Source organism: Oncorhynchus mykiss, chromosome 15 (genome assembly GCF_057628025.1).
Source record: "Oncorhynchus mykiss isolate SJ-2025 chromosome 15, ASM5762802v1, whole genome shotgun sequence".
NCBI lineage: Eukaryota > Metazoa > Chordata > Actinopteri > Salmoniformes > Salmonidae > Oncorhynchus > Oncorhynchus mykiss.
The window spans coordinates 59998025-60012827 of NC_143036.1; the positions used below are offsets into that span (position 1 = coordinate 59998025).

Here is a 14803-nt window from a genome sequence, read left to right on the forward strand (position 1 = left end):
CCAGCTGCAGTCTTCTTCCCTCTCAGCCACTCTGCTCTGGTCAGCAACGTTGGCATCTTACTGTCTCTGTAATGAATTCTGGATGAAGGACGTTTCTCCTCACACTCCTTCTCTTCTTCCCTCTCAGCCACTCTGCTCTGGTCAGCAACGTTGGCATCTTACTGTCTCTGTAATGAATTCTGGATGAAGGACGTTTCTCCTCACACTCCTTCTCTTCTTCCCTCTCAGCCACTCTGCTCTGGTCAGCAACGTTGGCATCTTACTGTCTCTGTAATGAATTCTGGATGAAGGACGTTTCTCCTCACACTCCTTCTCTTCTTCCCTCTCAGCCACTCTGCTCTGGTCAGCAACGTTGGCATCTTACTGTCTCTGTAATGAATTCTGGATGAAGGACGTTTCTCCTCACACTCCTTCTCTTCTTCCCTCTCAGCCACTCTGCTCTGGTCAGCAACGTTGGCATCTTACTGTCTCTGTAATGAATTCTGGATGAAGGACGTTTCTCCTCACACTCCTTCTCTTCTTCCCTCTCAGCCACTCTGCTCTGGTCAGCAACGTTGGCATCTTACTGTCTCTGTAATGAATTCTGGATGAAGGACGTTTCTCCTCACACTCCTTCTCTTCTTCCCTCTCAGCCACTCTGCTCTGGTCAGCAACGTTGGCATCTTACTGTCTCTGTAATGAATTCTGGATGAAGGACGTTTCTCCTCACACTCCTTCTCTTCTTCCCTCTCAGCCACTCTGCTCTGGTCAGCAACGTTGGCATCTTACTGTCTCTGTAATGAATTCTGGATGAAGGACGTTTCTCCTCACACTCCTTCTCTTCTTCCCTCTCAGCCACTCTGCTCTGGTCAGCAACGTTGGCATCTTACTGTCTCTGTAATGAATTCTGGATGAAGGACGTTTCTCCTCACACTCCTTCTCTTCTTCCCTCTCAGCCACTCTGCTCTGGTCAGCAACGTTGGCATCTTACTGTCTCTGTAATGAATTCTGGATGAAGGACGTTTCTCCTCACACTCCTTCTCTTCTTCCCTCTCAGCCACTCTGCTCTGGTCAGCAACGTTGGCATCTTACTGTCTCTGTAATGAATTCTGGATGAAGGACGTTTCTCCTCACACTCCTTCTCTTCTTCCCTCTCAGCCACTCTGCTCTGGTCAGCAACGTTGGCATCTTACTGTCTCTGTAATGAATTCTGGATGAAGGACGTTTCTCCTCACACTCCTTCTCTTCTTCCCTCTCAGCCACTCTGCTCTGGTCAGCAACGTTGGCATCTTACTGTCTCTGTAATGAATTCTGGATGAAGGACGTTTCTCCTCACACTCCTTCTCTTCTTCCCTCTCAGCCACTCTGCTCTGGTCAGCAACGTTGGCATCTTACTGTCTCTGTAATGAATTCTGGATGAAGGACGTTTCTCCTCACACTCCTTCTCTTCTTCCCTCTCAGCCACTCTGCTCTGGTCAGCAACGTTGGCATCTTACTGTCTCTGTAATGAATTCTGGATGAAGGACGTTTCTCCTCACACTCCTTCTCTTCTTCCCTCTCAGCCACTCTGCTCTGGTCAGCAACGTTGGCATCTTACTGTCTCTGTAATGAATTCTGGATGAAGGACGTTTCTCCTCACACTCCTTCTCTTCTTCCCTCTCAGCCACTCTGCTCTGGTCAGCAACGTTGGCATCTTACTGTCTCTGTAATGAATTCTGGATGAAGGACGTTTCTCCTCACACTCCTTCTCTTCTTCCCTCTCAGCCACTCTGCTCTGGTCAGCAACGTTGGCATCTTACTGTCTCTGTAATGAATTCTGGATGAAGGACGTTTCTCCTCACACTCCTTCTCTTCTTCCCTCTCAGCCACTCTGCTCTGGTCAGCAACGTTGGCATCTTACTGTCTCTGTAATGAATTCTGGATGAAGGACGTTTCTCCTCACACTCCTTCTCTTCTTCCCTCTCAGCCACTCTGCTCTGGTCAGCAACGTTGGCATCTTACTGTCTCTGTAATGAATTCTGGATGAAGGACGTTTCTCCTCACACTCCTTCTCTTCTTCCCTCTCAGCCACTCTGCTCTGGTCAGCAACGTTGGCATCTTACTGTCTCTGTAATGAATTCTGGATGAAGGACGTTTCTCCTCACACTCCTTCTCTTCTTCCCTCTCAGCCACTCTGCTCTGGTCAGCAACGTTGGCATCTTACTGTCTCTGTAATGAATTCTGGATGAAGGACGTTTCTCCTCACACTCCTTCTCTTCTTCCCTCTCAGCCACTCTGCTCTGGTCAGCAACGTTGGCATCTTACTGTCTCTGTAATGAATTCTGGATGAAGGACGTTTCTCCTCACACTCCTTCTCTTCTTCCCTCTCAGCCACTCTGCTCTGGTCAGCAACGTTGGCATCTTACTGTCTCTGTAATGAATTCTGGATGAAGGACGTTTCTCCTCACACTCCTTCTCTTCTTCCCTCTCAGCCACTCTGCTCTGGTCAGCAACGTTGGCATCTTACTGTCTCTGTAATGAATTCTGGATGAAGGACGTTTCTCCTCACACTCCTTCTCTTCTTCCCTCTCAGCCACTCTGCTCTGGTCAGCAACGTTGGCATCTTACTGTCTCTGTAATGAATTCTGGATGAAGGACGTTTCTCCTCACACTCCTTCTCTTCTTCCCTCTCAGCCACTCTGCTCTGGTCAGCAACGTTGGCATCTTACTGTCTCTGTAATGAATTCTGGATGAAGGACGTTTCTCCTCACACTCCTTCTCTTCTTCCCTCTCAGCCACTCTGCTCTGGTCAGCAACGTTGGCATCTTACTGTCTCTGTAATGAATTCTGGATGAAGGACGTTTCTCCTCACACTCCTTCTCTTCTTCCCTCTCAGCCACTCTGCTCTGGTCAGCAACGTTGGCATCTTACTGTCTCTGTAATGAATTCTGGATGAAGGACGTTTCTCCTCACACTCCTTCTCTTCTTCCCTCTCAGCCACTCTGCTCTGGTCAGCAACGTTGGCATCTTACTGTCTCTGTAATGAATTCTGGATGAAGGACGTTTCTCCTCACACTCCTTCTCTTCTTCCCTCTCAGCCACTCTGCTCTGGTCAGCAACGTTGGCATCTTACTGTCTCTGTAATGAATTCTGGATGAAGGACGTTTCTCCTCACACTCCTTCTCTTCTTCCCTCTCAGCCACTCTGCTCTGGTCAGCAACGTTGGCATCTTACTGTCTCTGTAATGAATTCTGGATGAAGGACGTTTCTCCTCACACTCCTTCTCTTCTTCCCTCTCAGCCACTCTGCTCTGGTCAGCAACGTTGGCATCTTACTGTCTCTGTAATGAATTCTGGATGAAGGACGTTTCTCCTCACACTCCTTCTCTTCTTCCCTCTCAGCCACTCTGCTCTGGTCAGCAACATGTTTTTTATTTTTATTATTTTATTTTATTTCACCTTTATTTAACCAGGTAGGCTAGTTGAGAACAAGTTCTCATTTACAATTGTGACCTGGCCAAGATAAAGCATAGCAGTGTGAACAGACAACACAGAGTTACACATGGAGTAAACAATAAACAAGTCAATAACACAGTAGAAAAAAGAAAAAAAAGAAGAGAGTCTATATACATTGTGTGCAAAAGGCATGAGGTAGGCGAATAATTACAATTTTGCAGATTAATAACACTGGAGTGATAAATGATCAGATGGTCATGTACATGTACAGAGATATTGGTGTGCAAAAGAGCAGAAAAGTAAATAAATAAAAACAGTATGGGGATGAGGTAGGTAAAAATGGGTGGGCTATTTACCGATAGACTATGTACAGCTGCAGCAATCGGTTAACTGCTCAGATAGCAGATGTTTGAAGTTGGTGAGGGAGATAAAAGCCTCCAACTTCAGCGATTTTTGCAATTCGTTCCAGTCACAGGCAGCAGAGAACTGGAACGAAAGGCGGCCGAATGAGGTGTTGGCTTTAGGGATGGTCAGTGAGATACACCTGCTGGAGCGCGTGCTACGGATGGGTGTTGCCATCGTGACCAGTGAACTGAGATAAGGCGGAGCTTTACCTAGCATGGACTTGTAGATGACCTGGAGCCAGTGGGTCTGGCGACGAATATGTAGCGGGGGCCAGCCGACTAGAGCATACAAGTTGCAGTGGTGGGTGGTATAAGGTGCTTTAGTGATAAAACGGATGGCACTGTGATAAACTGCATCCAGTTTGCTGAGTAGAGTGTTGGAAGCAATTTTGTAGATGACATCGCCGAAGTCGAGGATCGGTAGGATAGTCAGTTTTACTAGGGTAAGTTTGGCGGCGTGAGTGAAGGAGGCTTTGTTGAGGAATAGAAAGCCGATTCTTGATTTGATTTTCGATTGGAGATGTTTGATATGAGTCTGGAAGGAGAGTTTGCAGTCTAGCCAGACACCTAGGTACTTATAGATGTCCATATATTCAAGGTCGGAACCATCCAGGGTGGTGATGCTGGTCAGGCGTGCGGGTGCAGGCAGCGAACGGTTGAAAAGCATGCATTTGGTTTTACTAGCGTTTAAGAGCATTTGGAGGCCACGGAAGGAGTGTTGTATGGCATTGAAGCTCGTTTGGAGGTTAGATAGCATAGTGTCCAAGGACGGGCCGGAAGTATATAGAATGGTGTCGTCTGCGTATAGGTTGATCAGGGAATCGCCCGCAGCAAGAGCGACATCATTGATATATACAGAGAAAAGAGTCGGCCCGAGGATTGAACCCTGTGGTACCCCCATAGAGACTGCCAGAGGACCGGACAGCATGCCCTCCGATTTGACACACTAAACTCTGTCTGCAAAGTAATTGGTGAACCAGGCAAGGCAGTCATCCGAAAAACCGAGGATACTGAGTCTGCCGATAAGAATATGGTGATTGACAGAGTCGAAAGCCTTGGCAAGGTCGATGAAGACGGCTGCACAGTACTGTCTTTTATCGATGGCGGTTATGATATCGTTTAGTACCTTGAGCGTGGCTGAGGTGCACCCGTGACCGGCTCGATAACCAGATTGCACAGCGGAGAAGGTACGGTGGGATTCGAGATGGTCAGTGACCTATTTGTTGACTTGGCTTTCGAAGACCTTAGATAGGCAGGGCAGGATGGATATAGGTCTGTAACAGTTTGGGTCCAGGGTGTCTCCCCCTTTGAAGAGGGGGATGACTGCGGCAGCTTTCCAATCCTAGGGGATCTCAGACGATATGAAAGAGAGGTTGAACAGGCTGGTAATAGGGGTTGGCATCTTACTGTCTCTGTAATCAATTCTGCATGAAGGACGTTTCTCCTCACACTCCTTCTCTTCTTCCCTCTCTCCCTCCCATGTAAAATCTGTCATATTTCTAACTGCTAGGAGAGAGCCGCTTGCTCAATTATTCAAATTATGTGCCAGCAGCTTAAAAAAAGGAAGATTTGTTTTTGCTGAAGTGTAACTCATCACATTGTGTCAACTATTGGGGTGTGTGTGCTTGTGTTAGCACGGCCTCCAACATTGCATGCCGGGTTGTCAGAGGGATAGAGGTAGAGTTCAAATGAAAACGGCACAAAGTTCCCATCCAGTTAGTTTTCAAACTAAAAAAACCCTGCTTTCTGTTTTAATGTGAAACATGCATACTCACAGTGAAGGGTAGCTCTGTCTTAGCCTTGAAATGGCTGGACTGTGAATGCTTATACACAGGCCCTTTGGTTAGTGGAGAGGTATTTCAGTAGTGTAGATATCAAAGGAACCAGAGTTCTCTCTCCACCCCCCTCTCCCTACTGACCAGCCAGGTAGAGATGAAAGGGGGAGTGATGTATGTTAGCCCCCCCCCCCCCTCCAGACGAGTTGTGACAGTCCTATTTGTTTTTGTGTACACCTGTTATTAGACTAGATGTGTTCTTTACAGTCTGTTTACGACTGCTGAATCTAGGCTCATTCTCTCTCAATCGCGTCATTCAATGTACTAATATTGTTGCGTTCCTTGTTTGATACGTTGACATTGCAGATAACACTATAGCTCTCATACATATAGTTGTGTGTTTGTGTACTGTACTAGTCAGGCACTGCACTTGTCAAGCTGTCATTACTCATAGCAAATGATTTCATCGTGCGTAGTGTGGTGTGGGGACACAAGTGGTTTGTGTGTGCTTGTGTGACAGAGATGGACAGAGTGAGAGATGGCGTCAGGCTCCGCCCAAAGGAACAATGAGACTGTGCCCCTTCTCTCTCTTTTCTCTCTTTTCTCTCTCTCTCTCTCTCTCTCTCTCTCTCTCTCTCTCTCTTTGCTCTCTCTCTCTCTCTCTTTGCTCTCTCTCTCTCTCTCTCTCTCTCTCTCTCTCTCTCTCTCCCCCCCCCCCAACTCCCTGTCTTTACTGCTGCCAACCCACACCAAGGCGTTGGTCCAGAGTGTCTCTCTCTAAGAGATAATCAGAATAGGTGGATAAAGACTGTATGGGCTCTTTAATTGCTCATAAAGTTGGTCTGTGTGCATGTCATGTATTTACATGATGAATAGTCTGGTTATACTCTACACTGCTGCTGATTGATTGCCAATTGAATATTGATTAGCTGTCCTTTGTGGAGGGAGTATTGATCCTAACTGTGAAGTGATGTCTTTTAGTCCCTCTGCCTGGCTTCAGATTGCACAAAGCTTAGACTACCGTTTTACAGTACAGAAAGCACCAGTAGTTCAGGGAAATATTAAATTCAACACTCCAGCGACAATGTGTGTGGTGTGCATAGATTGACGCTTCTGTTATTTGACACCTTCAACTGTGAACCTCACACACTGTACGCAACACACCTAACAGAACAGAGACAGCTCGGATCCCCTTGTCGCTGGAGTGCAGAACAGATTTAAATCGCTTGTTTTATATTTGCATGAAAGTTTAGTATGGGGGAGTTTGTATAACACTCCTCTCTGTTTTCATCTTGTGATGTGGTGCCAGAGATCGCCCACACAAACAGTTGCCAAAGTGCTTGGCAGATTTTTATATACAATTCTGAAGACTGGAGAGGGAGAACTGTACAACAGTCGAGAGATTGGTGTACAACAGTCAAGAGAGTGGTGTACAACAGTCGAGAGAGAGGTGTACAACAGTCGAGAGAGAGGTGTACAACAGTCGAGAGAGAGGTGTACAACAGTCGAGAGAGAGGTGTACAACAGTCGAGAGAGAGGTGTACAACAGTCGAGAGAGAGGTGTACAACAGTCGAGAGAGAGGTGTACAACAGTCGAGAGGGAGGTGTACAACAGTCGAGAGAGAGGTGTACAACAGTCGAGAGAGAGAGTGTACAACAGTCGAGAGAGAGAGTGTGTACAACAGTCGAGAGAGAGAGTGTGTACAACAGTCGAGAGAGAGAGTGTGTACAACAGTCGAGAGAGAGAGTGTGTACAACAGTCGAGAGAGAGAGTGGGTACAACAGTCGAGAGAGAGAGTGTGTACAACAGTCGAGAGAGAGAGTGTGTACAACAGTCGAGAGAGAGAGTGTGTAACAGTCGAGAGAGTGTACAACAGTCGAGAGAGTGTACAACAGTCGAGAGAGTGTACAACAGTCGAGAGAGTGTACAACAGTCGAGAGAGTGTACAACAGTCGAGAGAGTGTACAACAGTCGAGAGAGTGTACAACAGTCGAGAGAGTGTACAACAGTCGAGAGAGTGTACAACAGTCGAGAGTGTACAACAGTCGAGAGAGTGTACAACAGTCGAGAGAGTGTACAACAGTCGAGAGTGTGTACAACAGTCGAGAGAGTGTACAACAGTCGAGAGAGTGTACAACAGTCGAGAGTGTACAACAGTCGAAAGAGTGTACAGCAGTCACAGAGAGAGAGAGAGAGAGAACAACAGTCGAGAGAGAGTACAACAGTCGAGAGAGAGAGAGTGTGTACAACAGTCGAGAGAGAGAGAGTGTGTACAACAGTCGAGCGAGAGAGAGTGTGTACAACAGTTGAGCGAGAGAGAGTGTGTACAACAGTCGAGCGAGAGAGAGTGTGTACAACAGTCGAGCGAGAGAGAGTGTGTACAACAGTCGAGCGAGAGAGTGTGTACAACAGTCGAGCGAGAGAGAGTGTGTACAACAGTCGAGCGAGAGAGTGTGTACAACAGTCGAGAGAGAGAGTGTGTGTACAACAGTCGAGAGAGAGAGTGTGTGTACAACAGTCGAGAGAGAGAGTGTGTACAACAGTCGAGAGAGAGAGAGTGTGTGTACAACAGTCGAGAGAGAGAGTGTGTGTACAACAGTCGAGAGAGAGAGAGTGTGTGTACAACAGTCGAGAGAGAGAGTGTGTGTGTACAACGAGAGAGAGAGAGTGTGTGTACAACAGTCGAGAGAGTGTGTGTACAACAGTCGAGAGAGTGTGTGTACAACAGTCGAGAGAGAGAGTGTGTGTACAACAGTCGAGAGAGAGAGTGTGTGTACAACAGTCGAGAGAGAGAGTGTGTGTACAACAGTCGAGAGAGAGAGTGTGTGTACAACAGTCGAGAGAGAGAGTGTGTGTACAACAGTCGAGAGAGAGAGTGTGTGTACAACAGTCGAGAGAGAGAGTGTGTACAACAGTCGAGAGAGAGAGAGTGTGTACAACAGTCGAGAGAGAGAGAGTGTGTACAACAGTCGAGAGAGAGAGAGAGTGTGTACAACAGTCGAGAGAGAGAGTGTGTACAACAGTCGAGAGTGTGTACAACAGTCGAGAGTGTGTACAACAGTCGAGAGTGTGTACAACAGTCGAGAGAGAGAGAGTGTACAACAGTCGAGAGAGAGAGAGAGAGAGAGAGAGTGTGTACAACAGTCGAGAGAGAGAGAGAGAGAGAGTGTGTACAACAGTCGTGAGAGAGCGAGTGAGTGTACAACAGTCGAGTGAGTGTACAACAGTCGAGAGAGAGAGAGAGAGGGAGTGTACAACAGTCGAGTGTACAACAGTCGAGAGAGAGAGGTGTACAACAGTCGAGAGAGAGAGAGAGAGTGTGTACAACAGTCGTGAGAGAGAGAGAGAGTGTACAACAGTCGAGAGAGAGAGCGAGTGAGTGTACAACAGTCGAGAGTGAGTGTACAACAGTCGAGAGAGAGAGAGAGAGAGAGGGAGTGTACAACAGTCGAGTGTACAACAGTCGAGAGAGAGAGAGGTGTACAACAGTCGAGAGAGAGAGAGAGGTGTACAACAGTCGAGAGAGAGAGAGAGCTGTGCAACAGCCGTGAGAGAGGTGAAGGGTCAACTTCTCACTCAAGATGACAATATCCTGCTGGTCTTGACAAATACAGAGAGGGCAAGAGTGAAGGCGAGATGCGTTTCATAACATTAATTTCAAATAAAATGACTGTCCTTATTTTGAAGAGGATTGACTGGAATGTGCTCAATAACTCCCAAGCCATGTTACTGACAGCATGGTAGCAGTGGATGTGTCCCTTCTCAGAAACTATCCCGTGTGTGAGAACATTCCCAGAAAGGACGCCAGAACCTCCAAGCCTGCCTGCCTGCCCTGTAGGATGACCTCGATGCTTTAAAACGCCACATCAGCCATTCCCTTACTGGGCGTTGGCCTGGGTCGTTTATGTGTGCCAGGGTAGATACATACTGTAGCGATTGAGGGAGGAGATAGAAACCATTATCTTTCTTCCTCTCCCTTTCTCTCCCTCCCTCCCCTTCCTCTTCTCGCTCCGGCTGTCCTGCAATATGCCTGATCAACAGGATCGTTCTGGGTATAAGACTCGCCACAGGAGTTGAAAGTGAGTCTCATTAATGAAGGCTGTTTCTCAAGAACGCTTGGCTCTCCCTTGATTTCTGATCTCCCTCGCCTTGTCCCACCCACTGTCCCTCTTTCCCTCCCTCTCTCTTATTTGCTCCCTCTCTCCCTCCCTCTCTTCTCTGATGTATTGAATAGGGGCTGTTGTTGTGTGTTTGGGTGTGGAATGTTGTGAGTGGGATATCGGTGACTTGATGCTGCTCAGTGTCCCTCGTTCTCCCTCTCCTTCTCTCTTGTTCCCTCTCTCCTTCTCTAATCTCTTTGTAAAGTAAACAAACGGCTGCATTGTGACCGAGGCCCTCAAACTCAACCACTCTGATCTCCCGTCTGCTGCTCAGAAGAGTGTATCAATACAAGCCACCATTTGTCTGTCTCTCTGGTTCCTCTCATTGGTACGGGGACTGTTGTCGTGCGACGTAGTTGCCGTGGCAGAGTCGGTGGTTCTGGGATGGGTTGTTTGTCTAGCCCGGGCTGTCACTAATGCGGACTAAATCTCTCAGTAGACTGGAGGATCCAACAGAGAGCGTGAAGAGAGGTAAGACACGATGTCACTGAGGCAACTGACTTCAGGCAAAAAATACTGCTTTGGGTTTTTGCCACCTTACTAGGACAAACTGCTGGTGTTCAAGAACAGCTATTGCTTCTGTCAGATAGAATTTAGTTAAAATGTAACTTAAATGATACAGTTCTAATGGTGTTGCACAGTTTACAATTGAGATTCAGTTACTTGGAGACATGAAAGTTCAGGTGGAATTTATAACCTGTCTGTCAACGTAGATTGAGAGTAAACTACTCTGTGGGTAGACATGTCTTCATGGTGTACATTTGCAAATACTGTGCCAAATCATATGTGAAGAATGCAACAAAGACGCCGAATCATCTGGCCAAGTGCATGAAGTTCCCTCAGCGCTCACAACAAGCAACCTCTGACAAAAGTCCCTCTACTTCTATTCGAGGTGAAAATTATGAATCAGACACCTTATCGATAGCACCAGCTCATTGTCCTCCTGGAATCAGATTTTTTTTTTTGACTCAATGGAGGAACATAGTCAGAGAAATGCTGATGAATGTCTTTCTCGAGCTGTGTACGCAACTGGTTCACCTCTGATGCTCACAGGCAATGTGTATTGGAAGAGATTTCTGAATGTTCTTCACCCAGCATACACCCCTCCAACCAGACATGCTTTATCTACTCATTTGCTGGATGCAGAGTTTAACAGAGTTCAAGTGAAGGTCAAGCAAATCATAGAGCAAGCAGACTGTATTGCAATCACCTCTGATGGGTGGTCGAATGTTCGTGGGCAAGGAATAATTAACTACATCATCTCCACCCCCTCAACCAGTATTCTACAAGAGCACAGACACAAGGGACAACAGACACACCGGTCTCTACATTGCAGATGAGCTGAAGGCAGTCATCACACCCATTGGCTGTGCTGCTCATGCATTTAATCTGCTCCTCAAGGACATCATGGCACTGAAAACAATATATACACTCTACAAGAGAGCCAAGGAAATGGTTAGGTATGTGACGGGTCATCAAGTTATAGCAGAAATCTACCTCACCAAGCAAAGTGAGAAGAATAAGAGCACCACATTGAAGTTGCCCAGCAACACCCGTTGGGGTGGTGTTGTCATCATGTTTGACAGTCTCCTGGAGGGGAAGGAGTCTCTCCAAGAAATGGCCATATCACAGTCTGCCGAAATGGACAGCCCCATCAAGAGGATCCTCCTGGATGATGTATTTTGGTAAAGAGTGGTAAGCAACCTGAAACTCCTGAAACCTGTAGCAGTAAGCATTGCATGGATTGAGGGAGACAGTGCCTTCCTGTCTGATGTAAGAGAACAATTCCGTACTGCCCTGCCCACTTCACTGTTGCTCCAAGCAGAGGAAACTGCAGTTTTGAAATGCATCAAAAAGCGTGAAGACTTCTGCCTGAAGCCCATACACGCCACAGTGTACATGTTGGACCCCAAGTATGCTCGCACGAGCATCCTGTCTGGTGCAGAGATCAACAAGGCCTATGGTGTCATCACTACAGTGTCTCGCCACCTTGTCTTGGATGAGGGTAAGTGTCTTGGCACTCTAGGGAAGTACACCTCCAAGCAAGGGCTTTGGGATGGAGATGCAATATGGCAGTCGTGCTAACACGTCTCATCAGCCACCTGGTGGAAGGGACTTTATGGATCTGAGGCTCTTTCCACTGTTACGTCCATCATCCTTCAAATCCCACCAACATCAGCTGCCTCAGAGCGCAACTGATCCTTGTTTGGGAACACACACACCAAAGCGCGCAACAGGCTGACCAATACAAGGGTTGAAAAATTGGTGGCCATCTGGGAAAATGTGAGGCTTTTTGAGCCTGACAACGAGCCACCCTCAACAGGGTTGGAAAGTAAAAGTGAAGATGAGGCCTCAGTCCGATGTTCAAGAGGTGGACATTGAGGAGGTCCAGGGAGAAGACATGGAAGCCTGAGAGGAAGACAACCACCGCTTTAGTTTCTAGACTATAAGTGTACAGATGTATGATAACGTTTTTGGGAGATGCGATGGATCATTGGGGATCATTCAATATTCCCTTTTTGTTTTTCAGTGAAATCATCCCATGTGAAGAGTCAACTCATTTAATTAAAGTTCAATTCAAAACTAAATAGTTTTTAAAAATGTCTATTGGAAGGATTGAATCATTTGCAATATTGTCTACTTATGATAAGGTAAAATGTTTGTTTCTGTCTCCATATGGTAAATATATCCAATGCAAAAATAATCTACATTGAAATGGATTTAATATGAATTTGTATATATCCCCATTAATTCCCACGGAAAGTTTCCACCTCTGAATATTCTCTAAATTGTGCAACCCTACTGTTGAGGTCAACTACAGTTGAAGTCGGAAGTTTACATACACCTTAGCCAAATACATTTAAACTCAGTTTTTCACAATTCCTGACATTTAATCCTAGTAAAAATTCCCTGTCTTAGGTCAAACATTTCGGGTAGCCTTCCACAAGCTTCCCACAATAAGTTGGGAGAATTTTGACCCATTCCTCCTGACAGAGCTAGTGTAACTGAGTCAGGTTTGTAGGCCTCCTTGCTCAAGCACGCTTTTTCACTTCTGCCCACAAATGTTCTATGGGATTGAGGACAGGCTTTGTGATGGCCACTCCAACACCTTGATTTTGTTGTCCTTAAGCCATTTTGCCACAACTTTGGAAGTATGCTTGGGGTCATTGTCCATTTGGAAGACCCATTTGCGACCAAGCTTTAACTTCCTGACTGATGTCTTGAGATGTTGCTTCAATATATCCACATAATTTCCCTCGCTCATGAAGCCATCTATTTTGTGAAGTGCACCAGTCCTTCCTGCAGCAAAGCACCCCATAACATGATGCTGCCACCCCCGTGCTTCACGGTTGGGATGGTGTTCCTTGGCTTGCAAACCTCCTCCTTTTTCCTTCAATTATAACAATGGTCATTATGGCGAAACAGTTCTATTTTTGTTTCATCATACCAGAGGACATTTCTCCAAAAAGTACGATATTTGTCCCAATGTGCAGTTGTAAATCGTAGTCTGGCTTTTTGTCTGGCGGTTTTGGTGCAGTGGCATCTTCCTTGCTAAGCGGCCTTTCAGGTTATGTCAATATAGGACTTGTTTTACTGTGTATATAGATACTTTTGTACCTGTTTCTTCCATCATCTTCACAAGGCCCTCTGTTGCTGTTCTGGGATTGATTTGCACTTTTCGCACCAAAGTACGTTCGTCTCCTTCCTGAGCAGTATGGCGGCTGCATGGTCCCATGGTGTTTACACTTGCGTACTATTGCTTGTACAGATGAATGTGGTACCCTCAGGCGTTTGGTAATTGCTCCCAAGGATGTTCTGGAATTTTCCAAGCTGTTTAAAGGCAGTCAACTTGGTGTATGTAAACTTATGGCCCACTGGAATTGTGATACAGTGAAATAATCTGTCTGTAAACAATTTTTGGGGAAAAAATTGTCATGCACAAAGTAAATGTCTTTACTGACTTGCCAAAACTATAGTTTATTAACCTCTCTGGGATATGTAGGACGCTAGCGTCCCACCTGGCCAAAAGCCAGGGAAAATGCAGAGCGCCAAATTCAAATAAATTACTATAAAAATCTTTCTTTAAATCACACATGCAAGATAGCAAATTAAAGCTACACTTGTTGTGAATCCAGCCAACATGTCAGATTTCAAAAAGGCTTTTCGGCGAAAGCAAACAATGCTATTATCTAAGGATAGCACCTCCTTAAAACGCAGAAATAAAAATGTAATTCATGCCTTACCTTTGACAAACTTCTTTTTTTGGCACTCCAATATGTCCCATAAACATCACAAATGGTCCTTTTGTTCGATTAATTCCATCGATATATATCCAAAATGTCCATTTATTTGGCGCGTTTGATCCAGAAAAACACCGGTTCCAACTTGACTACAAAATATCTCAAACGTTACCTGTAAACTTTGCCAAAACATTTCAAACCACTTTTGTAATACAATTGTAGGTATTTTTTTAATGTAAATAATCGATACAATTGAAGACGGGATGATCTGTGTTCAATACAGGAGGAAAAACAAACTGTAGCTAGCTTTCTGGTCACGCGCATCTATCTAACAGTACACTACAAGTGACCCTCGTTCTGAACAGGGCTACTTCTTCATTACACAAAGGAATTCTGAACAGGGCTACTTCTTCATTACACAAAGGAATAACCTCAACCAATTTCTAAAGACTGTTGACATCCAGTGGAAGCGGTAGGAACCGCAAGAAGGTCCCTTAGAAATCTGGATTCCCAATGAAAACCCATTGAAAAGAGTGACCTAAAAAAAACAAATCTGAATGGTTTGTCCTCGGGGTTTCACCTGCTAAATAAGTTCTGTTATACTCACAGACATGATTCAAACAGTTTTAGAAACTTCAAAGTGTTTGCTACCCAAATATACTAATAATAGGCATATCTTATCTTCTGGGGATGAGTAGCAGGCAGTTAAATTTGGGCATGCGTTTCATCCGGACGTGAAAATACTGCCCCCTGTCACCAATAAGTTAACAAGAAATTTGTGGAAATTTGTGGTTGAAAAACTAGTTTTA

The 14803-nt window shown here is 45.8% G+C and overlaps 1 protein-coding gene across 3 annotated transcripts in view; it reads left to right on the plus strand.

Annotated features, from left to right (window-relative positions):
- LOC110490363 (USP6 N-terminal-like protein) overlaps positions 1–14803 on the plus strand; it is a 97113-nt gene that overhangs the window by 56163 nt on the left and 26147 nt on the right. Inside the window, exon 1 of one of the 3 annotated variants that reach the window (XM_090200520.1) lies at positions 9477–10224. The exons of the other annotated variants lie outside the window; for them this stretch is intronic. Within the exon in view, the coding sequence (XP_090056646.1) occupies positions 10170–10224 (55 nt within the window). The 5' untranslated portion in view covers positions 9477–10169. Of the gene's footprint in view, positions 1–9476; positions 10225–14803 lie in introns of those variants that run through there. 3 annotated transcript variants of the gene reach the window in all.